This window comes from Megalops cyprinoides, chromosome 6 (assembly GCF_013368585.1).
Source record: "Megalops cyprinoides isolate fMegCyp1 chromosome 6, fMegCyp1.pri, whole genome shotgun sequence".
Taxonomy (NCBI): Eukaryota; Metazoa; Chordata; class Actinopteri; order Elopiformes; family Megalopidae; genus Megalops; species Megalops cyprinoides.
This window is the reverse complement of record NC_050588.1, coordinates 26,855,124-26,882,986: the sequence shown is the minus strand read 5'-3', so window position 1 is coordinate 26,882,986 and position 27,863 is coordinate 26,855,124. Positions and strand designations below refer to the sequence as shown.

Sequence of the window (27,863 nt, the reverse complement as noted above, 5' to 3'; positions counted from 1 at the left end):
TTTTAACTGATTTGAAGTGAAGTTTGTTCATTTGCCCAATAGGCCTTCTTCCTCTTTGTTAAACACAGAGGCTCACCCAAGTGTCATGCGCCGTGCCCAGTGAACATCGCTTCCAATATGAGACACTGGTTTTGAAAGCTGGCTGACGGCACACTTCTTTTAAATCAGTGTAGTAATACAAGCTCACCTCATCTAGCAATGCAATCTCGCACCGCTGCACAGCGGCCGTGTGCATGACACCGAGAAGAGATGGCTCGGGTACAGAGGGCTAAGCCATGACAACGCATGCCTTCCTTCCCTCCAAGCTCTCCCGTAACAATAAGGCCCAGACTCCATTCCACCTACGCGCTAATCACAATGATACTGTGCAATACAGATTCCATGATTTGGTAGGTTTCCACTGCAGAGCCAATAAATATAAACTAAATATAAAATAAAGATAAAAAGATAATATATAAAATTTAAATGTCTGGTATTTGTACACAAAATGCTTGAGGGATCTCTGAATATATATAAAAAACTAATTACTGTCAACATTTAATTAAGCAAAAACATTCTTTTCCTTTGACTTCTTTAAATTTAAATATTATTCAAACAATTACCTCCAGGACGTAAGAGTATATACTTGCCAGGAGCTGTGAAAATGAAAGACTTTCATTGGAAATGTGCTGTGCCTCTCCAGGGATAGTCAACCTTCTCAGTGCAGGCTACACTCCACTGTTTTGCTCATGTGCGACAAACAGATCATACAATTACATCAAGCGTCACATCAGCATGGCAGATCCAAAGAATCACAAATCTGAATCTTTTTTTAGAAGCAAGCAAGTCACCCTTAATATATTTCCAACAATTTTCATGTGACAACAGCCAGACAGATGGTAGATTTTAATTGAGCATATAGAAGTAAATATTTCACATGAATTTCTGGACATATGTTTTTGTGCCCACTAACAAAGCCAAAAGCTACACATATATGTTTGTGGCATCATTTCAGCTATTTGCCTGAGGACCCGTATCTAGGTGGAAATGTTTTGGCAGAAGCCAGAATGGTTTCTACATGCTGGCTAATAACGCTTGTTTTTCTTTGGTTTGGTTTCAAGTTCATGTATGTAACAACAAAAAAAGCATTTAAGGAATGTTTCAGGTGATCAAAAGTAGCAATTTAAATTTTAACATCTTTATAATGAGATCTAGTTGTCTTCACAATCATATATAATAAAGCATTATTACGAATCTCAAAACAATGTATGCATAAATCACTGTAGCACTAGACAACATCAACACTACAACATAGGTCATTTGTACTGCACACATGTGCATTTTACATCAACAGTTCATTGAATGGGAGGGGATAGTATATGTGTACATTTTGTGTCCTTTATCAGCTATTCCATTTGGCTTATTATAGCTGTAAACACAGAGAGAGCTCAGGTCTACCCCTTCTTCAGTGAATTATGTCATAGATGTAAATTGAACAGTTATTGCCTGAAAATAATAGATTCAAGTGAAATCAATCATCTTCCATTCTGGCTTGACTTGGCCTTCAATCAATGGAGCTGCTGAAAATATGCCCGAAACATAGACTCATTTGTAAATGGCCTTTTTTCTGCTTTGGCTGACATATTTTAAATGCGTATTGGTCAACATATTTGACAGCTGGCCTACTGGACTGAGAGACTGAATGAGAGCTCTTGGCTTTGGGTTACTTTGTAAACAAAGATGCTTTCTGCTAGCAACAGCTTACTAAATTCTCATTAAAGTAGACGGAAAATTCTCCTGTGTGCAGTCCAACTGATATCTTGACGGAATACATTTGTGTGCACTGCCAAACCATTAAAAAAGCAATCCAAGAAATTCACATCTAAATTAATCACTACTTCAAAAGACAAGATTACTATATTGAAAAAACAATACCAGCAGCATAAATAAATGTATTGATTAATGTTTCCCCCCAATTCTCCAAGGTTTCTCATGCTATGCTTGCAAATCATTTGAAACAAAACATGGGGCAGAGAAAAAAGGAAAGCATGAGTATCCTGGGCAAAGAAAGATGTAAAAATACATTTTTCAGAGGAAATGCCAAACAAAATCACTGTACTGTGTTTACACATGCTCCCATTGAATTCTTGACATTTCAATCAATTTAAAACTGGTTTGGATCACAGACTTATCATTCTTTCTCACCTCATAACAAACATCCTTAGTGAATTAGTGAGTTAGGAGACTACTAAGGTCCAACATGGGAATGTTTTAGTGGTTCTACAGAAAAGATAAAATTCTTTTTTAATGACTTATTTTCCAGGATGCTTTTCAATACTAATGATAAATATTCAATATTAATGATTAACAGTCACTCAATATTAATCAATAATGATGAACACATTTTTTTTAAAAAAATAAAATGACAATTCACAGTATTTTCAGTATATTCCTTATTCTCATGATTTTCAACAGCTTCAGGAACAATTTGAATACTCTCCATGAATAAAAATTTGGTGTGATATCAAGTTGTCTGTGTCAATGTATTGGGCCCCACATGGAAACCACATGATGAGCATTTAGGATGGAAACATGTACAATAGCACAAATTCAACTCCATCATACATTATAAGGACATAAATTATATCTAACAGGAATATACCCGGAACACAAAATAATTTCACTGCACTAAGGCAAAAAGGGTCATCAGGTTACCTCCACAGCAATACAACTGAAGCAAATGAGAATATATGTCTTCATCACAAGAATCATTGGTGCTGACAATTTTTTCTGTGCGTTTAATGATGCATTTTGAATAAGTGAATTTCAACTGTTCTGTGCAGAAAGTGCAAACACTCCATTTCAAGAGCTATAATCAAAGCCTAATAATTTCATTAGTTACACACTTGATGGTTTTAGTAACGAATGAATGAGACCATCTCCTACAACTGCTGTGTTGGTGTGATCCTACTCTCATGAAGAATACCCCTTGCAAAAATGTCCTCGAACCTAAACAGTTCTTCAAACAGCCGCCAACAAAATACATTAATGCTGGAGAGGCCCTGAGTACATTCTGAATCATCTGTCCAAATATCACTTTGTATCAGTTTTATTTCAAAGGTACTGTATTTGTAAAGGGAAGATCTCCAGTTAATTCTGACATTTCCTTCACAATCACACATAATTTTGAAAACACGTCCGGCATGCACAAACTGCAGGGACATGCATTTTACTTAGCAGCTCGCTGACAGTGGGAAGCCTTCCTCTCTGTGTTGTGTGTACTGTATCGGAGCATTATGGTCCTTGCGGGAGAGGGTATTTATAGAAATGAGTAGTAATTTCAATGGCCTTTAATTATTAATGACAATGAGCCTTCACCAAGTAATAAGCTCAATTTGGAAAAGTGAAATTCTGTATGAATCACTGCAGCATATCGGGACGCAGCTGCTGTTCGGTGGCCAACATTGCGAGGAGTTGGGAGAGAGCAGGGGAGGGGCCCCCAGCAGCTGGTGCAGATGCAGGGCGAGCTAGGGGCCCTGGCGCTGCTGTGAGAGTGGGGATGGCAGCTCCGCCCTGGGTGTTGGCAGCTTTCACTCCCCCCCCCCCGTACCAGGTGCTGGATTGGTGACAGACGGGCCCTCCAGCGCAAACTAGCTCCAGACCCTATCCACAGTGGGCCACTGTGAGCCCAAGCTGGGGAGGATGAGAGGGCTGCTGAGAGCTCACTCCTTTTCCTGTTCCATCTGCGCAAACTCCCCCTCCTTTGTCCCCCTACTGTGTTCACATTGAAGAATGTAACATACACTTCAGTTTCATCTGTCAGTGCATGCAAACAAAATACTCCTGATTGAGACTGAAACCAAAGAGGAGCCCCAAAATAGCACTGGGACTGTAAAACCTGGTTTGCAGCCTTGCAGAAATTCTTGTTTCAAGCCTTCAGCTCAACTTATAAACCCACATAGCCAGTAGTCACTTACACCATACATACTGTACTTTGACTTGCCATTTCAGGACAAAACACTGTAAAACAATGTTAAAAATGGGGACAAAAAAAAAAAATACTATCCACCATGCTGTGATGGGTATCGCAGTAGAGTGCATTACCTTTGCCCCTGTCCTGAAGGAATGAAGCAGCAGACAGGCAGATGAGGCATATGAGCAGCATTGGAAGCTAACATACCCTGACTGAAATGTCCTGAGGGAAATGACAGCGCACCAAAGGGGATGCACTGCCACAAAAAGAGCCCCTGCTGTGTTTTTAAGCATGTGGAAGGATACACCTCATGCAGCAATGGGTTCCAGAGCAGCGCTGCTCTCTAAGGACAAATTAAGCAGGTACTAATAAAGCAACACAATGGAGAGCAGTGCAACAGTGTCGCAGCAGACAGGTTTAAATGCAAAGTGGTATTACTGTGGCTATTTTCACCAGATATGTGGTGTGTGACCAAGGTGTGCAAATGACGATATCCTGATTTTCAAATGTGTAAGTTTATGACTTTAGAATGCAAGCTCCATAAAAAGGGTAAAGGCAGGTCTGCAGGAAAACGAAATGGAGGAAGGTGTCGGTTTGTATTAATATTGGAAATTTGATGAAATGGGGTGCAGCACTATTATGACAGCCATGTAGGTAAGTTAAATGGGAAGGAAACTACTGTTCACAGAAAACAGCCTGAATCGGTCTCTTTGAAGTTCCATGCTTTTAGCCTTTATTGACAAATGAAAATAGCCTTGCTGATAAAATTAAGAGGACAAAAGAAAGGCTTGAATTCAGATGTTGAACAGACATAGAGGAAAGAATGAAAGGAAATGGAACAAATACCACCATGGGACAAGGGGCCATTTTGTTGAAGGGGGTGAGGCATCTTAATGCAAGAAACATGATGGTATGTATACTCTCGCTACCAGCATATAATAAAACATCAAAAACAGCAAACAACAAAAAAATCTAATCTCACACTGAAACTGGTTTTGCCCTATTTCTGAAAACCCCAAACTGTGTAAATATTTAATTCTAAAAAAAGACAACAATAGTGACAATTGGGTCGTGAAAATTCCAAACACTTCAGCGTGTCACAGAGTATACAGTTCGAATAACTTCCCCTAGCAATTGAGCTTGTCTGAATTTGTTTCCAACAGAACCCAGTTCAGAATTTCATGCTGAATCTATCATACAGAGGCACCAGCAAGCAAAGTAACACAACAAAAATGTTATCACAGAAACTTTTACTCAATTATATTGATGTTTTTACTCAATTATATTGACTGGGGGTAGGCAGGTGGCTAAATTGCATTTATGAGGCTAAGAACATTATAAGCAATGCATCTTTGCTGAGCTAAATATATACAATTCAATTTGCAAGGTCACATTTAAGTTCAAACAGTTAGTTGTTAGTGAAAAGTGTGAGCTTTGAATGTGCAACTTTCAGCCTGTGACATTAACCTGATCAGTGACAGTTCAAAGCACGTAAGTGTAATATAAGCAGACCTAAAACATTTGTCATATTCATGAAATAGATTTTCAAGTAGTTGCAAACAAATATGTGCTATGTTTGTTATTGATACATTCCATATCTGTATTTTCCCATTATCTATTGAGAAATATGTTGTTCAGGTCGAGTATATATTATAAATACAATTGACATATATTAATGCAAATCAGAAATATAAAATTGAATTAAAAATACATTCCCTAAGACTATATATTTACATATACATTTTATATATATATATATATATATATATATATATATATATATATATTTATATATAAATGTGTGTGTGTGTGTGTATGTGTGTATATATAACACAAGGAATGCTTATTCCCACATTAAGTATCATACACAACAAAAGGTCCTAAATTTCTCACTACTGCACTTCAGCTCTTGCTGGCAGTCAAAAACATTATTCTACATTTGCACAGAAGCCAACAGATTACAATTGTTCAAAGCTTTTATTGAATCATGATGTAGTGAGCAATCTGATTTTGGCATCATCTACAGGGTCCCAGGCAATTCATACTGAGGACAGATTAGAGAAGCACACCTCAGGGAGGCTGGTGTCGGTCAATGTATCAGCAGTAAAATATCAATGAATAAGGCTATGCATGTTATGCGCTTATACAATGTGTCATGCAACGAATACCAAATACAACGAAATATACGCAAAACAGGTCACTGTCAAGGCATGGTCAATTTATTTTCTTACAATGGTGTGATTTGTTTGAGCTAAGTAGTATTACTCACGTCAGTAATATAGCCCTGGGTCTATACTGCACAGTCATGACAGTCATGACATATTTGTGATCTTGAACACAGCGTTATAAAACACTACACATCACACACACATTTCCTACAAATAGATTCTGGGAAAATGCCCTACACTGCAGCTACAAGAGTCCTTTGTCCTTACAACAAGGTCAACTTGTCATTATAAATATTTCTCAAATTCTAACCATAGCACATGTTTTGTAATAGAGGGTGAAAAATGACCAAATCTTGATCTTGCTGTTATTTCGTTCAGACAATTAACACAAGCCTGCAATGAATGCCGATCCTGATATGAAACTGTATTCCTCTGCTCTCAAAGGCCTCACTTGTACAGTTATTGGATGTTAAATTCAGACTGGGACAGGTGAGTGCAGCGTGTGAAACCATAAGAATAACATGCTTGTTGTGGTAAGACATCTTGCACAAAACACTTTTAGAGGTACTGGACTGAAAGGATATACAAAAAACTGAAAGGATATACTGCAATTTCTGTTCTTGCACAAATAGATCACCATATGCAAAATGCTCAGAATAAACCTTCAAGGGGCCAGGGTGCATCAAAGAGTCTGCAAAGTCCTACACAACTTTCCAACTTTGTTTCCCCTAACTTCAACATATGGTTCTCATTCCAGCAATGTGCAAGCTTCAATATCCCCTCATTATAACACTTTTCATCTTGGTGCCTCCAATAATCACATCATTATCACTGGCAGAGGCTCTTGTGCCAAAGAGAGACTTCGGTTTAGGGAAGAGATAGCATTCAGGTGGAGCTGAATAATGAAAATAATGGGAATGCAGCAGCCAGTTCTTCTGCAAAGTATTTAATCACCGCTCATTTTTCAGTTTCTTAACATTTTCAGTTTCATCAATGGTTATCCAAAACACAAATTTAGATAAAAATGTAAAAAATCTCTTCAAAAATGAAGTGTGCTGAAAAGTGAGTTTATGTAAATAATTTTAAACTACCACAGAAGGACAGCTGTTTTGCTGAAGCCAGGGACTTCTCAATCCACCCACGCTCTGTCTGCTGCCTTTTATAGGCTGGGAGACCACGATGGACTGAAATACTAGACGAGCAAATTGATTGTAATCTTTCTGTTACGGTGCTCTCTGGAACACAAATAATCATTACTCCACAGATTTCCTCTTATACCTGCTTCACCTCCTGGTGACACCACTGAGATTATTCCTCAGACAAATTAGCGCACTCACTCTGGAGAAATAGAATTAGATTTGTGCATTACCGACAATTGTGGTGTGTATTACATTGAATGTTGATACTTGAACCCAATTTCCTACCATGAGAAACACTCATCAGAATCTTCCTTTGTGTTTTATGTGACAATTAGGGGTCAGCTTTGTGGACCAGGCCAGACCACAATTTCCTGCCCAGAGCCTCAACTGCAATCAGGGTGATGATGTAAAGATCTAACTCTACTGTGTCTCTGCTCTTTTCCCTGAGTGTGGCAATATGCATGGAATCTTTTCCACCCCACAACACAGAGCATGATAGTACATTGGTCTTTCTCCTCTCACTTCCCTTCAGAAACACCCTCATGGTGTCTGTCCTCCTCTGCACTGTCTCTTCCAACTTCCTCAGAATCCAACAACTGAATGCAATCTCTGTTTCAGCTGGCATGCAACAACGTCAATTGTTCATGACTGTTAATGACAGCAGAGTTTAATTAGCTCGCAATAATTTAGCTCCAGTTGTTGGCTCATAATGTACGATAGTCTCCAGACTTAAAAAAAACATGCAAAAACATAAAACTTCTTTTTTAAATCCCTAGATTGACTGCAGTTGTTAGAGTTGTTGACTAACTCCAGAAAACACAATTTATTGCAACTGATGGTCCTGTAGACTTTTTTTTACAAGGAGAAAACTTCAAGGGGGCCTCAAGGGGACTTCCAATCAGAATGTGGGAGCACAGAAATGCAATTTGGCATGAAGATCAGACTTATCCTGCACACCGGGTATATGATTGTGAACAAAACACAAAGGGCTGTCAACTTTCTTCCTAAATACAGGGAATAATCCACTTTGAAAACTACAACAAAGAAGACCACAAATTTCAATTAATCATATGTTAATATGTTTTTGTCTCAGGAGCCTTGAATAGTTAAACTCCACCTCTGATATGCACATCTTTGTAACATGTATGGATCTAGATGAAAATGATGAGTATCTACATAGAGTTTTGCACACATTGTTGCTGGTATGCAATTGCCTCTTTGGCTATTTCAACACAAATTACCAGTTAGAAGTCTCCGCTTTTATATATATATTTAATGGCAGTGCCTCATCTGCATAAAAGCCAGGTTACAATCCTTGCTGTAGGTGATATGATCAATTCTAATTAATTAAAAAAATCATAATGAGAGCTGAAAGTGCCAGCCTAGAGTAAAATGTTTCCAGTTTACTTTCACATTATACATTTCTTATGCTTTATGTAGCTTTCCAACATTTGGGCAAATGCAGTCCTTCAATTTAAATTGAAGTATTTCTCCATGTTGTCCTAAAGACACACAATTTTTACCTCATGCAAACAAGCCCATTTGCTTTAGGTCTTGACACAGTTCAATGCTGGTTCAAAGCTGAGTTTTTGTGGGCCCAGCGTGTGAAGTTTTCATCTTCAGTTTGTGGGCGATGTAACTGCATGAATATTAAACTTTGGTATGCATATTTCTACTTAACTAGGTTCCATTCATGTGAAACACTTTATCAAGGTCAGTCAGAGCCTATATAGACTATACACATTTTTAAATCCTCACTCAAGATAAGCCATCTTAGCACTGGTATTATAAAGTGCCTTGAGGTGCCAGAAGTGTAAATGTATATAAATGTATTTTAGATATTATTGCATTGGATATTTCAAGAATCTTCACAAAAAATAGCTATAGCTTAGGATTTTAAAAATGACCAATTTTTGGAATTTCATATAAGTTTAGTGAGTGAAATTCATAGGTTCATATAGGTTCACATGTCCTATATTCAATTTCAGTTTCAGCACCACTTCTGTTCACTTCCCTGTGTCCCTGTGTTCACAATTTCATGGATTACTTAGTGGCATGGTGAAGGACAATAAACACATTTGTAAACTTACTCAGATCAGGCAGGACTGAGATGATGGCACTATGATGGACTGATTTGAACACTCAAACCTGAGTCCAAATTACTTTGCTTTACTGATGCAAAGCAACCCTTAGTCAAAACACTGCAAGGGGTAAGGTTACCTAAAATCCCTTCTTTCATACATTCACTATACACTCACTCCACACACGTTTGTAAGCATGCGGTGTCTATTCTTAGCCTATGCTCCTGGATGACGTTTCATATCAAACACAGCAGTGTGCTCTGTATCTCTACTCTGTCAGGAAACATACGGTTCCATCTCATTCACGACTCCCACAGGGCAGAAACAGTTGCAGCTCATCCACACTGTGCTGTCTGAGACACACACAAGACTAACAAAAAAGCACGGAAAATCAGCCATGGAGAGGACCACAAACTGACACGGTCATGTAGATTATCAAACGAAACGCATTTAATTGGAAAGGAGATTGGAGCGTTCTTTGTTGATGCATAGCTCTATTCAAATGTGACCATGGTCAACCTCAGGAAATGCTCTGGCATTAAAAGCAGAATTAACTGTATACACACCTGACACCTCGTGAGCTTTCACATTCAGACCTGCCGGAGAGAAAGAGAGAAAAAAATGATGAATGTCACGAGGTGGAGCAAAATTGCTTGACCCTCTTCATGAAAGCAGCAAGCTTAACCTATGCAGTTACAAGCGCGATACAGGTCACTTGAAATAATGTACTATTATATGACATATCATGGTTAAGGTCATAAGGAAATATCCATTACAAAATGGCTAACGGATATGCCTTGGGTACTAAAGGCATTTACTATTTTCACAGCTACATACATTCATGAATCACTAGGCATCTGGGTAATTTGAGGAGAGACAGGCAGTTGTTTTCTTTGTTCTCAAATTAGATTTGGTCACATAGTATAATAAACAAAGCACTTTGGGAACATCATTTATGCTATTCTTTTGTGGTGGGACTTAAATTCTATTTTCAGGGAGCAAAATAATAGCAAAATATATTGGGATTCATACAGCAATAACGTGAGAGACATTCAACGAGGAACAATTGTGAGAATGTTATTTGCTTTTAAAAAATGAACCAGTTTGGGTCCTCTACAGCGCTGGCTTTTGCCAGGTAGAATTCCCCATGGCTGCCACACAGTATAGCAATGTATTGGCAGGCCTGCAGCCCTTGCAGTACGTGATGGAGAGCTCTAATATCCACACCGATGCTGGTGCACCTCGGGCAGCGGAAGAACACTGCTACATTATTCATGAGGTCTACCTTTGAGAGACAGCCCTATCGAAGACGTTGATGTTTACGGTGAACAAAGACCAAGGCCATTCATACCATCTCCTGCCAATGGGAAGCAGCCTTTGAAAAATTTGCTGTATTCAGAGAACCCGTTGCCACATGAAACCAAGGATGCTGGCCCACACACTAAAAAGCACCTAATTTTCCCAGTTAGTCTGACAAGTTAAGACAAACCCCAAATGCTCCTGATGTAACACAAGGTATAACAGAGTAGGAAATAACCTTGTGTATGGCTATGAAATATCTCTGTGGCTGACAAATGAAACGATTCACATTCCACCTCCCTGATACTGTACATAATAATTAAGGAAAAGAAGGGGTTGCTTGGGTTAGCACAACTCAACCTTTCTCCAAACTTCAGTCATGGAAAATTACAGGCACACTGAACTGAAATAAGCAAGTTCTTTTCCAAAAATGGAAACTTTTGGCAGATGTGAGATCTCTTATATGCTTAATGATAGATGCAAACATAGCACTGGGTAGCCACGTTCTCTGTGGAATGTCACCTAAATACATTTCTGGGATACTTCTTTGACAAACCAGTTGCACTGTTGGATTATTTGAATTTAGTCAGAAAGAGATTACACAACAGAGTGAGACACAGGGAGAAAGACATCTTCTCTCTCACACACACACACACACACACACACACACCTTTAAGCTGTGATGGGAACTTTTTTCTGGGTTTAATCTAATATGCCTCAGTTCAGTTGGAGCACTTTCATTTGAAAGAACGTACCCAGTCAACCTTTACAAGAATGACAGTATCCTCCACACCTCACAGCATTCCTCACTCGTCCACAGGCATCAACTTAATAGGTCTCCTGCCCCTCTCTCCCCCCGTGCTGCTGCTTGGGGGAGCCTGCCTCTGTTTCCTGATGTGCTCTAAACCAGACCCTCAACACTACCCTAATGAGAGTGGTCAATGGTCTGCAATGAATAACTTCCCAATACTTAGAATTCTGAGAAAGTCCTGCTGTATGGAGCTTCAACGTAAAGGTTCCCCTTTAAAATATAGGATTTTTCACCAATACCACAGCAGTTGCCTGCTAGAATTCTTCAAAACTTTAACATGTTAAGAGAGTCACTTGAACCCTCGCTGCCCAAGAGTGGGTGACAAGCAGAAAATAGGCAACACAGACTCTTGCTATGACCATGGCAGTCCTGAAGAAGGTGTTGTGGTAATGAACCCTCTGATCTCTGCATACCTGCTTTCAACTTAACAAGTGAACAAGACTGAACAAAATGTATTCCTTTTAACAGAATGCAAAGACCCACATCCCAAGCTCAAAGGGAGGAGGGGCAGGATTAAAGTCAGAATTGATCACTTTCTCCCCAACCCTATCTGGGCACTTTTAAAAAAAAAAATGAGTTACATGCTCCTGCCCCACCCCCGCCAGTGTATCTTTTCCAGGTCAAAGCATGAAAGGGAGTTTTAAAAGGGACATATATTGCTCAAAACCCCTTTAAAAATTTTCACAGAGCACTTGAGGCAGCCAGGTAACAAAGTTCACCTTTACTGGCACAGCAGGTGTGAAATGCATTACTGGGTATTCCTGTACAGTAGGACTACATAATACTCTATTAACCATTTGTATTTAAGGAAGCAATATTTTTAAATGATCAATTAAAAATATTATCTTAAGAAGAAAAGGAAAGGTCATATATATTTAGCTTTAAATGATTACTATATAACAGGTTATGCTTTCACCAGAATGAACTGCTCAAAAACACCATGAAACAGTACTTTTCCACAGATGCAGGTAATAGTTATAAACAATTCTAAAACATACTGGATTTTACAGGTGTATTGGACATTAACATCTTGTTAACATCGCAGATCACAGAAGCAACAACAAAACTCAAGTCTGTTCAGTCCATCATTATTTAGCAAGATGCACTGACATTTTCAGTTGGTAATGAGGTAATGAAAGGACATACATTGACTGGTAAACAATTTTCTCAGGGTCTTAGCAGGCTGACATTTAAACTTTAATACTGTTTCACATGGTAATTATCTAGGTGTCTTAAAAAAGTTATTTTCTCCTGTTCACATATGACCTGGGTATGTGTACAATTAGTGTGGAGGAACTCTCAAATGGAAGAGAGTGAAACCCAGTTCATACCGTTTTTCTCTTGGCTAATCTTTGCTTTTTCTCTGCTGTTGTGACACATTTACTGTAACTGAGCAAAAATATCACACTGAATTCAACAGAAATTTACAGCATAATTTCCAGCACTGTAACTGCCAGTTTGCCATAGCAGAGGCTATTGAATACTCACATACATGCACACACGACACAGGCACGGGCGCGTGCACACACACACACACACACACACACACACACACACACACACACACACAGGAAGGCACACAGGAATGCACACACATACACACTCCCTTTTGTCCCTATGAGTGTCAAACTTCTATACTGGAAATACAGCACACAGCAGATAATGCAGAAAACAAGGGTATGATTGAAGTATTCATTCAGTCAATCCACACTAAATAATGTTAATAAAATACCAAATTAAATAAAATATGTTTTATATTAATACCATTGATCTCTATAGCACATACTAAATAACCTTAGAAGACACACTAGACTACATGAGCCAACAAGAGCTGATTAAAATCATCTGTTATTTCTTCTACCCTATAACTGCATCCAGTGCTATTACTTTTTATTATAAATTCAATTATAAAATCCTTTTTTGGCTGTCACAGACTCTACAGTGATCGTACTCCTAATAAAACATGAAAAATAAGATGGCTGCTCTGTACTTTTGCTGGTCATTTATGGCTGTTGAGAGGAAGGGTGTTCCCTGTGTGGGATGATACCCAGGACAGGCCACAGACACATGATCGTCACCAACATTCCCTCCGTCTTCCCCTTCCTGATTGATGGGAACCCGTGACTCTGTGCATCTGAAGTCCATGCTAAAACTGATCTAAAAAGCAGATCTAATATACCAAATAAACATAAATCTATTAGGGAGCACTTCCTAAGTTTTATCTACCATTTATTATTCTGGTCGTCATTGGCACTAGACATAACATGAGTACGACTACTGTTAGTAAATACATCACAACATATCGCTAGAGCTGACACACAAATGTTACAAAAAGCATACTCCTGAGGATATACTATGGTCATTTCAGTATTTTAAAAATTCTAAACTACATTGATTACACTTGCAAAATAATTCTTGATAAATGTGAGTCATTTTGTCTGGCTCTGAAGGAGACTTTAATCATATGGCTTTGTTTCCCATTCATGAGATTCAAGATTGAATGCTCCAGAAATCATTCTGTGGCTGCTACAATGATGTTCATCAATTACTTACAAATGGCAGAACTTCAGAGTACACGTACCATTCTACAGCAAAAATACAAAACCCATGGAATTTGCACTTATTACACATGTATAAAATCCTTCCATTTCCTTATAAAAAATTACAAGAGCAAAAGTAGTGTGCTCCACCTGATATTACACAAAAAATTACGTTACATTACGTGGGTTCCTATTTTAAATGAAATAACCTACGGATACACAGAATTTATTCAACTCCATATGTCCAAGACAAAAAAAAAAACAACTTAGATCACACTTCTGCCTTGCAATAGGAATCTGTATCCCCCCCCCCCCCCATCACTTCAGACATTCCAGATTCCAGCTTTCCTGTTGATTTCCTCCTCTTTCTCTACAGTGAGAAAACAGACAGAGGGGCAGCAACCTCCCTTCCAGTCCAACATCTGCTCAACGCTCAGGAGAGTCCCTGAGACCATAAAACTGAGAATAACAACACAGACACAACAATATACACATCTGAACACAGCCCTGTAAGTGTGTCAACTGCTTTCTAATGAAAAGCTCCTTAAATATCATGTGGGAAAACTACACCAAATACCCACCTGCCCGATGGCTCGTATCCCAGCCTTACAGTGTAATGAGTTGAAGGATTAGTCTTAATTAAACTTCACAGAACAACTGGGTTTTCAACCAAGCAAAAACTGTTATTCATCTTGTATTAATTGAGTGCTTGGTGTTAAAAATGTTTGGGGCTGTCAGTGTCATCTATCACAGCATCCTCAGCTGGATAACAATGTCTGCATGGGAATGATGAAATAAGACTTCAAAAAAGTTTTGTTTCAACGCTACTTTTTCACAACCTTCTTTTGAAAATTCAAGTGGAGCTGGTCCCAACAGTGGGATATATCCAACCCAGGCTGAAAGACAGTTGCTGTGGAAACTCTCTGCCTTAGTTAAAATTTCAAAACAATGCTCTATTTCTGCAGGATATCTTGTTACTACTCTGTTGGCATTCAAGGACTAAACAGAAAAATGCATTCGCCAAGTGATTTCACAAAATGGAGACAACACACACAGATTTAAACTGCAATGAGGGAAGAAAAAGGAGTCATTTAACTTATTACTCAGCACAATTCAATTCAATTCATCCTATTGTCAGCATACACAGCATTTAAATGAACAAAAAGGTTGACCGACTTGCCCGCTCTGACACAGCAATGACTCATCATTGCAATTTTAGCATTTTTTTTTTCACTGACTGCTAAACTGTACAGAAATCCAGTGATCCAAAAAGCTGACAATAAACTAATCAGATAATATATGAAGTCAGGAAAATGGACTATATGCTAAGATTTACTATCTGTTATTCATTTTCAAGACAGAACTGATATACTGTACAATGTGACACAGACTGAAAAAGGACACATACCAGACATGCATAAAATAAATATTCAATGCCCAGTACTGTATGTCAAATGTAAAACATGGAGTCATCCATTCAATTTAATATACTGCATTAAGTATTTATAACTTAACTATTATTCTTGTGTCTGTTGCCCTTCTTAAACTCATCTCATGCTGTAGTTGGTGAACTGAGCTGGGCCAAATAAAAACAGTGTAGAGGGTCACACTTCCAAATTACTCTAAAATGAGATTTAGACTTAATTATTTATGACATAAATCCTGTGTTTCAGCACTCACCATATCTTCACCAGGGATACAGTGTACACATACAGGGATCAGCAATAGTTCCAGTGATATTTTCAGCATGGCTTAACTCACAGAAAATGTTTTAAATATGCACGGACTTTCATTCCATTAGGTGCCAGAGTTTTAAGGTTAAATATCCAAGCGGGCTCAAAACTATGTCCTCGCTCCTTCGTGAAATTGTTCCTCTTTTCCACGCTAAATTGTTCTGCAATTCTTGTTTTTAATTTTCTCCTAGCAATATCCATCTAGATTTTTCTTATATGGACATATTGCATACACATAATAAATTGTGCATTTGTGTATCATGGGAGTATATTCTTGAAGGCTACCAGTGGAAGGTGTATAAATATATTTTAAAGTTGTTCTCTGATTTCATCCTTTGCCAATGTTTTCGTGAACTTTTATTTACAGACCTCAAAATGCTCTGAGAATTTTGTATTCTATGTGAAACACCACAGCAACTATTTCTATCTGTTGTTAATTCATAGAGCTCTATTCTAGGTTTTTTTTGTACAGCAGCATGTGTGTCATATGTGTATCTCTGCATCCTGATTTTCATACCATGTATAGCCTCATATATCCTTTGACTAAAATGAGTCCTTTTAACTAAGGACAACTGACTGAACTGTAACCTTTCGAAAGGTTATGAACTGTAATCTTGCAGCTCCTAGCAGAGTATTATTGCCAGCTGTTTTTTTCCAAATGAATTTTGGTGGAATGAGAGAGCATGGTAAATGTAAAATATTCAGAACAATAATTCAGAAAATACATGAAAGGCCTGAAAATCCTGAGCACTTTTTTTTCTAACTCACATTTATACCACAACTGCATTCTTTTCTACAGTGTAATGTTTGGGAAAATAATATTGTTGATGCTGTTTAAAATGGACCTTCCTTCCAACTGTGTGTTCCAAATGCTATGGTTGGACAAGTATGGAGCCATTATCAACAGCTGTATCCTGAGTTTGGAGATAAAAGTCAAAACATAAAACATGGCTCATATCTCAATTTCCTATGAGACCAACATAATCCCTCATACTACCACAGTTACCAGCACCTTACACTTTTTTATATGACAGCAGTTGTCGGTCTTCCTTAGTGAGTGCAGAGCTCATTAAATACATGTTTTATGAAGCAATCAACTGAGGTCGTCATTTGTTATAGATTTTAAAAAACGTTGCACAACTGGCAGAACAGATTGGCACAACAAAGTTGAAATGCCATGGCTCCACATGCTGTGATGATGAAAGGCTGTCAAAAGACTTTTTTTCAAATCAGACCCCTGTGGTGACAATACCATCGAACTGTGCTGTTTGTTAAAATGGGTGATGAATATGCAAGCCAACCCTGAGCCTGCACACATGTTGATTTGTGCATGGTCAGATACAGATCTCAATCAAGACATCTACAAATAACTGCCTTGCTTTGAGAATCACAGGTTTGCCTGTGGGGATAAGCAAGTTCAAAAGGCTTATGTTCCATGGCAGCGTAGGAGTCAACTGGAAAGCTTTGCAACAACTTTAATTAGCATCATTATTTATCTGTGCACCAGCACAGTATCATGTACAACTGTTTACGATAGCTTGGGATTTTTGATTTTAAGTGTAACACCTTCAGTGGATACATAGCAGAGCCAATAGCCACAGCCACCTTTACCCCCATAAGCATCTGCCACATACCCATCTTTCTGCTCTTTTTTCAGAGTCTGTCATCAGGTGTCAATAAAAGTGATAAAAGTGATGCTGGAAATGATTGTATTATTATTAAAATAACTCTACTGTGTATTAAAATTACACATGTAGTACAAATTTTCTCCAATTTTCTCAAAAACCTAAGAAATGTATGGTTTTAAAACCATGTTTTCAAAATGTGTACTTCTATGTTATTGTAATGTAGCAGAACAGAACCCACAACAGATCCAACTGCTTGGTGAGCATAACTTGAGGATGATGTCCTGAATAAGCCATAAAAGGGAACATAACCCCCAAGACTGAATAACTAAAGTCCATGTTTGGACTCATTTGAGTTTTCAACCTGTGAATTGTATTACATTCTGTTTGAATCTTCCAACAGTCTGCACCTTGCAATTCATGGCTTGTACCCCCCCCTAATATGATGAATTGAGCTGAGCCACCATTGCTGTTCATTGTATTTCCCATGCCCATTAAAGGTCAGATGAAGTCAAATCTTCACTCTCTCCCTCTTCCTCTCACTAATAAAACCACAATTGTTTAATCCAACAGGGTAATGAAATTAACCTTTCCACCTGCTAGGCTATACATCACAGCCAGGGAGGAAAAGCAAGGTAGCAGCACAGGTCTTCTCAGACTCCCTGTGCAAAGCTAAGCCAGCAGACTGTTGGGGCATCCCAACAGAGTGACATGCTTTCTCATGGGGGCCTTTGCTTTCCACATCTGCATAATCATTTCTGATGGTGTGCACGAAACACGGGCTAATAAATCAGGGAAGGCCCGTGGAACTACATCCTGTACTGTAGTGTTTTAGTGACAGAATCTCATTCTTCTCACGTCTCTTACAAATGCACTGCTGGTGTGACCTTTTCAGACTCAAAGACAGCCAAATTTAATATGTTTTTGTATTTCGCAGGCATGGTTACCTCAGTTCAGATAAATGCTACATACAGCAGTAGCCAGAAATTACAGACACTTTACAGCTGCAAAAAGGAAAGACGAGTCTAGTGACTCACCGACCTTCCGTTTTCAAACAAATTCTGTGAGCTAAGTATATTGCAAGCTTTCAATCCAATCACAAAAATTCTGAAATCCTTATAAAGGCTTTTTTTTAACTGACCAGAGGGTTTGCTGGGAAGGCTGAGATGACTAGATTTGTGACAGTGGGTTCACTTCACAATCTGTGAATCTGTGAGCATGAAACATCTCACAACGAGTCTAAAACATTGAAGAAGCTTGAAGATGGATATTAAAAAGCAGCAAATGATTTACTCTGTAATACAATAATATATGCAATGTTTCGCGTGCAGGTTCCTCCTTTGCATCAAGTCTAACAAAGAAGTTAAAACTTGCTTTAAGAAGTCTCTATTGTTTCATGCACATAGGGGGTTACTGGCTACATATTTGTATGTTGCTGGAGGGTGAGAAGCCCCCAAACAAAAGCACTGTGCACTACTGCATACAAATGCACTTTTCTTCTTGATTGAAAATGGCACAGGTCAGTCCCCTGGTGATCACATTACTATGCAGCATTGCTGGTGCTCTGTCAGTGGGCGTCCGTCCCGTCAGAGGAGTCTGGAAAAATATGCTTCAGTCAAATCCCTTCCTAATGTCATTCTACACAGTCCACCGAAGAAGAGGGTTTCAGGTCCTGCAAATGGCTCTTCAGATTGATGCAAAATGATGGTTTAATAGTTTTCAAATGTAAATGTAAGCATTAGACAGATATGTCTTTACAATGGAGACAGTCCCTTAAGCACTCCATTCAACTAATGAGATAAAACAAATAGACCAGCTGAAAACAGGTGAGAAATGAATTTACTGCACATGAGTAGAACTGTTGCCTCTTCAAACTATGAATTATTACACATACAGTTATATGCAACTCATTAATAAAGAAGAGAAATTTTTTAATATATTCAGTTCTTCCATAAGACTCCCCAGGGCATGTCTATCCCTTATGAGCTGAAATAAAATGATTAACTCCCTAATGTTAAATCTGTAAATGGCAGTGAATATAATGTCCATTTTTTCATACTTGAGATTCAATTCCATCTACTTAAATAATAAATGGATATCAATGGGAGTCATTCAGAACACAGAGCATCATGCTGCTGTATCCTTCGGTAAAGCTGAATTTAGTGCATGACTAGCTGCATCAGCATGAGCTCTGGACATTTTCTGTACCCACAAATGGTGACATTACTGTCAAAATGTGCTCACTGGACTCTTTAAAACAACTCCGGCTGAGTCTGACTGTGCTTATCAATGATTGCAGCACATGACTGTCACAGCGGGAGACCAATAGATACACAGCCTTTCATCTGATGCCAATAGGGTTTTTACTGATTCCTAAACATTTCAGCATGTTACATGGATGTCAGGCTGAATCTAGCCTATGCAATTGAAATATGTATTTAAACTAAGCCCCTTTTGACTCTGAAAAGAACCTTTGTTTAAAAACATACAAATGGATTGCATATTTGCCCACCAGTGCCAGATGAGCATGGAAAAGATCCATACATGAAATTATCTAGTTGACCTCTTCATTTATAATTAGTGCATTCCATATCCCTAAACAAAAAAAAAAAATCAGAAGCTCAAATTTTGACAATTATTATAAAATCCATAAAATATATGATCTTGCATTAAGTGTTTCATTATTACAAGTGTTTTATTATTATGGCGCTATAATTATAAATAATGTTTTATATTCGGGTCATACTGCTAAGGAGTTGTTGAGTTCAGAACCCTGGACAGAGTCAAGTCACTAAAAGCATCTATCAGGAACAAATCAAACAGTCGGCTTTGACCAGCAGGGCTGAAAATACATCTGTGCCTCAGAATTTACACCTAAATGGTGAGTTAAGTGTTTAAGAGTGCTGCAGTGCAGGTCTCCTCTTAATACCAGGTAAGGTACTCTACAGGAACTCGGTCATCCCAAAGCAGACCTCCGGGCTCTCCAACCATGAAACCGCTTGACACAATCACTGTATTCATACTGGACTATTCTTACTGAAGTCACATTTCACATTGTTCCAAGAAGCCATTATCACAAAACAAGGTCACTTTGAAATGTCACAATTCATTTTATTATTCTAATTACCTTCAGGCAGTCTCACTTTCAAAATGCCATTTTTTCCTCGCAAGCCCACTATTATCATCTCACAGTCAGGAATGAGGTGCAGTATTAGAAAATATCCAGCAACATTTAGATAATATAAAGCAATCTTGAAAATGCTTCAAGTACTGCTCCATGAGCCATATTGCAAACTTTTGTTCACCTAAGAGGACATCTGGAAAGTAATACAGGTCAGTGCTTTGTGCTGCATCATGAATACATTCTTATGGTCCACTGCTTGGGAACAATCAATAATGGAAAACATAAAGAAATAAGCTTATTTCCCATTTTCTCCGATTTACTCTTCCATACAATGAAGTCCAAAGGACAAATAAAGGTTAGCAGGATAGCTCTCAAATGGCAAAAATCCACTTATTAATGCACCACTGGAATGTACAGAACTGTATGAGGCCACTCAAATTACTGTGACAAAAGCATTATGAATTGGTTTACTCTACCAAAGCAGCATGTGCCAATGCAACACATTCCACCTATGCTGAGATTTTATATATTGTCTGTTCAGATGGACTGGGCTAGGAGGAAGGCTGTTTCATATTCACTGTGCGTGCGTACATGCATGCACGCGTTTTAGTCACAAAGGTACGGGGAATTGATTAAATGATGGAAAGGCTTTAGAAAGCCAGAGAGAGTGCAGAACAGAACACACGGTGGCAGCCTCACAAATACTGTAAGCAGAAAAAAACCAGGAGGAGGTGGGCACATCACCCAAATCCCTCTTTCGGCCAATTACCCATTATCCATGGGGATAAACACAAAATGCTGTCACTCGCACACAAACATGCCATTAGCCACCCCTCAGAAAGCGCCCACTGATGTCTGTAGCTGTGAAATCTCAGTACAGGCATAGAGGCCTAAAATATTAGTCAGAGATGAGTCCATTCCAGTTGAGACAGCAGCGCTGCACGTGCGTAACAGCACTAAACAAATAGAGGGAGGACCACAGTTCGGAGGAATGAAACACACTCACAGTGCCACAGAGTACAAAGGTGCATTCAGATAATCTGCAACAATGCAGTACATATGACAGTGTTTGAATGTCTACGACACCTCTACGCACCCTTTCTCTAAATGCCATGGTTTAAGTGTCCTGCGTTGATTCATTACCACCCACTGGGTGTACTGTAATCTTCTTAAAGGAGTGCACACTGTCTCTCAGCTTCCTTCAGTTCCTTCTCTGTCACAGGACATTCTAAATGCATGAAACATTGCGAAAGTTATTTCCATTAAAGTCACGTCATTATGCATTGATTTCAATGCTGCAAGAAGGTAACAAAAACATTTATTTTTACTTCCTGACCTTATAAACAACAACAAGGAAATGTGTTCAATAACTTTAGCTTGTATTTTTCTTTGTTTTAGGATATTAAGACTCCACTTGAATGCACACCTGCATTTTGATATAAAAATGGAGACATGGTAATGGTATGGTAATTAAAGAAGATAATTAAAATTTAAAACATTTAAAAATAATATTTATTATGGTGAGTCTTCTCATGTCTATACTTCAGTTATGTGTCCACTTAAAGATGAAGGATTTAAAGGCAAAACAAGAAAAAAACGAGAGCCGAGATGTAATGGGTTTTCATTACATTTTCATACGCTCTTTGAAGGGTGCTCTCAGCAATGCCTACGTCATAGTTTAAATGAAGATTCATTCTACTGCAGCTGCAGCACTCTACACACACTGCTCATTATGAATGAGTTCAGCAATTCCAACTTGCAAATTACCGAATACATATTTGTCCACAGGGCATCTAGACACACATGAAAGAGAGGTATACATTTTCACACTGAAGACCATACGATTCTAGTGGATGAATAAAAACACTGCATAAAATCACCTAACCTAATTCAGTCATTCACAGATTCACATTCTTATGCAGAGGCCATCATCAAGAATGCCCATAATTAAATGTGAGCTCATAAAATGTTAATATAGCAATGGCAGATATGAAGGCCAACACTCTGGCTTCTTCCACTGTTGTTACTGTAAATGGGAAGACAGTCAGAAACATCTAAGCAAACACAGGAAAGTTATTTTTTCGCATGGCCTCACACAGCAGGAGACAGCGAGGAGGACTGTCGTGTAATAACATGGAACTGCTCAATTTCAAGAAGATTCTAAAGTCACTAAATGCTTTAAAGCATACTCAGTAGTCAGTACTCAGATATCAGTAATCAGCACTGACCTCAACTCGGCTCACAACATGAACTGAATTCAGTCACAGACTAAAATTCTTTCAAGAGATTCCACTGCACCATTAATAATAATTAATATGTTACAGGAATATAAATTAGGACAAAACACTGCACACATTTAAATAAAACAGCATCAAACTTCATTTTCAAGTCAAAAATTGTGGGCCTGTTTTGCAGCTTTCTTCAAAAATAGTCTAAATGAATTAGAACTTCTGTTCAAAGATTGTGCCTTCACAACATTAATTCACTTCAGTGATTACTGCCATGAAAAAGGCCATGCCAGAGTTTTTAGGATCAATATATATTTTCTTAATAATTAGCTGATAAGAGAGTCAAACTTAACATTTCCACAAGGTTTTCAGCTGTATGCCTGACCTGTAACGTATTGCTGGAAGCATCTTACTGTGATCATCACAATTTATTCTTGGCATAACGTCATCATGCCTTTCTACATATGCATAGCTTTCTTCACAGTCTAAGAATCCCATGAAGACAATGACCTCTGAGTTGTTATTCTACTAGATGTCCTTCTCACAACCTAACTCAGCACTATTTGAGATTGAATTGCGACCACTGTTCAAAATAACTGGAGATGTAGTTACCAATCACAAATGTATTTCCTGATTCATATACATGACTACAATCAGAGAGATAAACTATTAATCAGAATATTTGTAGTCTTTTGAGAACTTTGTATATTTTGATGTATTGGAATGTATAATATTAATTAGACAAACAAGAAGTGTGCACAAAATATATCTAACAAAATATATCTAACATAATTTATTTCCCACCAGAGGACAAAACCTGTGAACCACATGTGAATGTTTCTTTTTCTCCAATCATTGTATAATCTGAAAGAACAACTGTTCGCTGCATTGTTTGGGCAAAAGTTGTTTGGGCTAGGTGTCAGCTTTACTGACACCTAGCAGTATGTCACTTTCTGTCCTTCAAGACCTTCATGTGCCAAGCAAACACCATAACCATAGCAAAAGGGTGAAAATGATACACTTTTGCAAATAAACAGATAAACAAAAAAACTAAACTAGAATAAATCAAGATAAAATAAATAAGGAAAATGGAAAGAAGGATTTTTTTCTATAATATAGTGTCACAAATCTTAATCATGTCCAGCCTTCTATGGTAGCTACTGCCATTTCACAAAACTAAAATCGTATAACTGTATAGGTGCGAAACATAAAATGATTATTAACATATTAATATTCAGACAAGCTACCTTAAAATCCTTTGGCAGTCTAAAAATGTTGCTGCTTTAAAAAATAAATAAATAATTAAAAATAAAAAAAAAATGTTGCTGCTTGCTTTCCAATATTTTAAGAAATGAGCAATTGTGAGTTTAAAATTATATGGGGTAAACTTGATTCTGCTGCTTTGATTTGATGAATATCAGAAACAGGTTTGCAATGCATAATAGTTCAGCAAAATCTCCCTAGCATTTGGAATTATAGTATACACTGGAGCTGTGGGGTACAATGTCAGTGCACTCCTTTGTGAATACTTCACATTAGCTTTTAGCTCAGTGTTTGAGCGCTCTCCGCAAATACAGCCGCGGATATGAATCTGGCAAAACTGTTTAATAATGCATGAAATGTCAAATCCCACTGGAAATATCATTCCATGGGAAGACCTTTCCGCTTGTTTGCCGATTGGTAGGCCCCATCAGAGCGGCAGAGAGTTATGAACGAGAGGAGGAATTTCAATACACCCGCTTCCTGTCACCTTATCTCCCCCTCCTCTCTGTTCCTGCCATTCAGGCTCTTCCCAGTGCACTGTGCAGCTGTGGCCTCTCTTCCTCTGGAGCTTCCTGTCCTCTCCTGGAGCCGGGAACGGGCTCTTCAAGCAGGTGATGCTTTGTGGTCCATCGCTGAAAGCAGAGGACGACTGGCATATCCCCTGTGATTAAGACATCTGCCCTTCTGTCCCATAATTGGCTTGTGACGAAATAAGGAGTAAATCGTGCCCCTTTAAAGTGTAATTATGCTGTTACATCCACATTGTGAAGGATAGCTGGACAGTTGTGAGGGTGCAATGGAAGGCACTTGGCTAAGTAATGGTGCACAGTTGAAACATTTAAAAGCCTAAATGGAATCTGTCTTGGTGTAATGGTAAGGCGCAGCGCTCATGGATGAAAGTTTGCTAGTTCAATTTCCTATTGGGACACTGCTGTCATATCCATGGGCTAGGTACTTATCCCACAATTGCCTGAGTATAAATCCATCTGTATAAATGGATGAAATTGCAACCTATGTAAGTCACTCTGGATAACAGCATCTGATAAATGACAATAATGTACCATAATGTATTTTAAATACTGTAATTCTAAATGTGAAAACATTCTCTGCAAGTTGACATTTTTAATCTCCTCTGCTTTTCTGATTTAAAGGCTACACTGATAAAACATGTTGCATGATATGTATCAAGTATTCACATGGATAAAAATAGAGGCTTGCTCTTCCAGCAAGTCATCTTCTATTGAAAGCTCGCATGAGTATTATCTTTAGTTGCATTTCAGTTTTCATTCTGGTTGTCGTGCTTTTGACGCAATCTCAAAATGATGAAAATATAACTATGCACAAACAGCACATTGATGTGCTTGCATGAAGTCTTTTTTGCATAAATCTTTGTGTGTATAACTGATCAAAGAATTACCAATTGAAAAAACTTGGTTCTACATTTCTCTGTTCACTCTGAAAAGCTCTGCATTATAGAAAGGCTGGCTTACATCATTAACTGTCAGCGGAGGGTTCTGTATCAGGCTTACAGCATGCAGCTCAGAATGCTAAATCATGCAAGAAAGCACTGTGCTTAATGCATATCACAAAACATATCTAATTTTACTTTTTGACTGGAGATCTCCTTCAAGTTATTTAAAACGGCGCTCATATAGATTCAACCCTTTTAGGCCATACAACATACAACAAATACACTGAGTCAAAAAACCACTGCTGCTGAGTCACACAACAAAAAAAGCACTGAGAGTCACTTTACCAAAAATAAAAGAAGGTAAAATGAGCCCCTTGAGCAGATGGAGCGCAAGCCTATTTGTATCCTGTGCATGAGTGCTGAGTGTCTGCAGCTGCAGTGTGTATATGTGTGAGCAGCTATGTGAGAGGCACTTTGTCCTAAACTTTCTGTAAAGACATTTAAGCTAACTCGCTTAAATGTCCATAAGTAAGGACCAATGGTAATGAAATTAGGCTGAATCTGGGAATGTGTGTGTGTGTGTGTGTGTGTGTGTGTGTGTGTGCGTGTGTGCGCATGCGTGTGTGTGCGTGCGCGCATGTGTAAGAGTGAGTGTGTACACACAGCTGCCGTGTGTGTGTGTGCTTGCCCTCGGCCAAGGTTGTGCCTGTGAGGTGACCGCGTGGTGGGAGAGCGAGAAGTAAGCAGAGTCATTAGCAGGTGCTCCAAGCAGACAGACAGTCACAGCTTGAGGCTTTCCCCAGGAAGCCCGGGATGAAATGGCACAAATAATGAGGGGCATTATCAATCACAGGCAGGAGGCAGCCGGCCCAGCGCCTGTGCTGGCCAAGGAGGAGCGCAAAAAGACCATTACCAGACTGAGGCCTTTATTTAGCCATTTCACAGTTAAGCTGGGAGGTAAAGCTAGAGGTACAGTGTTTGCAAATGAAGGTAGAGGCTATGAAAACAATAATAAGTGCAGATAAAAAAAACATCATTAAAAGTTAGCTTTCTTTTAAAGCCACACACATGGACAGTTTTCCTTTTTTTTTTTAAACCTGATTAAAGAGAGAAATCAGATAATACCCCCTAAGAACTGAAAGATTAATTAGTGGCAGAAATGTATCTATTTACCCACTTGATTACCAGATAGTGTGAGGCGAATTCTCCCCAAGGCCACTAAAACTGAGATATCACAATAGAGCAAATGGAAAAAAAAAAAACATTCCCATTTACAAGGCTGTTGTGCACTGCTGTGCATTATGTAACCAGTGTAAGCCATAGGAGGTGACATAATCACCACTCTCTCGAACAAGTGACTAAATCGGGACTAGAAGACTCTTAAAAGTTCAGCATGGTTCAGAGCCTGTGAGAGCAGCATGCCTGACGTGCTGGCTAGGAAACCTGAGGATTATGTGTATAAACATGTCTCCCACCTGCACTACACAGGAACACATCTGTGACAGAGGCGTTACAGCACGCAACCACACGTCAGAGATCAAAAATTTTGCAAGTCACACACAAAGTCAGCATTTTAAAACAAGGTCCCCCTCTATAAAGCTTTGCCCATCTGCCTGGGTTAAAAGATACTTTTTACCAGTTTTACAGATATATCCAAGAGGCTCCTCTTTCAATGATCAAAGAAGGCTCCTGAACTCCCAGAACTGTGGAAACAGTAACAGGCCAAATTCTGATTCTAGATGTTTTCATAGGATGTGTGTTTAAAGACAAAGCAACCACGCAGTTTCTATTGAAATATATATTTAAGGACAGGGTACATCAAATTTCAAACCTAAACACAGATATCTTGTGAGCTCACAACCCAACAAAACATATGATCCAGTCTCTTTTAGGCCTACAGGCTCAAAACACAACCATATTGACTGTTTTTGCCATCGATCTGTCAGTCTGTAAGAGACAGCATCTAATGAAAAATACCTTCATACTTTAATTGTTTTATTGGGGAAATATACAATTTAATTATTTTAGCATAGCAGAGTTCACCTTTTTGAATACTGTCAAGAATGTAAGAGCTACAATGAAAAAACGGCTTAGGGGCCTGACATTCATTCTGTTATGTAAAGGGAGACAAAGCTGATTATAATCAGGGAAAATAATTCCTTTTAGAACAGCTTTTATTTATAACCAAGAGCATAACAGTAAGATTTGTAATGAAACAATAAGAATTTCTATACTGCATCTTTTTCTCATTATTTTTTGACTCACCTGTGTGTTCTCTCAAGTTATAGTGTTAAAAAGCTAAAAAAAAAAATTAACACAATGAGACAGAAGTACAGATGCAAATCCAGGTCCTATTTGTGATTGGTCACAATGAATCAATGAATTAAGAATATATAATGAGAGACTGGCTGTTCACTGTGTAGATTCTCTAAAGGTTGGTAAAAGCATGCCAGGCAGGGCTTAGGCCACATTCTGGGCCTGCTAATTGA

General features: G+C 38.4%; 1 protein-coding gene across 3 annotated transcripts in view; it reads right to left on the bottom strand.

Moving 5' to 3' along the window:
- The window catches only part of iqsec1b (IQ motif and Sec7 domain ArfGEF 1b), a 178,684-nt gene that overhangs the window by 130,654 nt on the left and 20,167 nt on the right, over window positions 1-27,863 (bottom strand). For 2 of the 3 annotated variants that reach the window (XM_036530237.1, XM_036530230.1), the window contains exon 2: window positions 9,907-9,936. The exons of the other annotated variant lie outside the window; for it this stretch is intronic. In XM_036530237.1, the coding sequence (XP_036386130.1) occupies window positions 9,907-9,936 (30 nt within the window). The remainder of the gene's footprint in view (window positions 1-9,906; window positions 9,937-27,863) is intronic. 3 annotated transcript variants of the gene reach the window in all.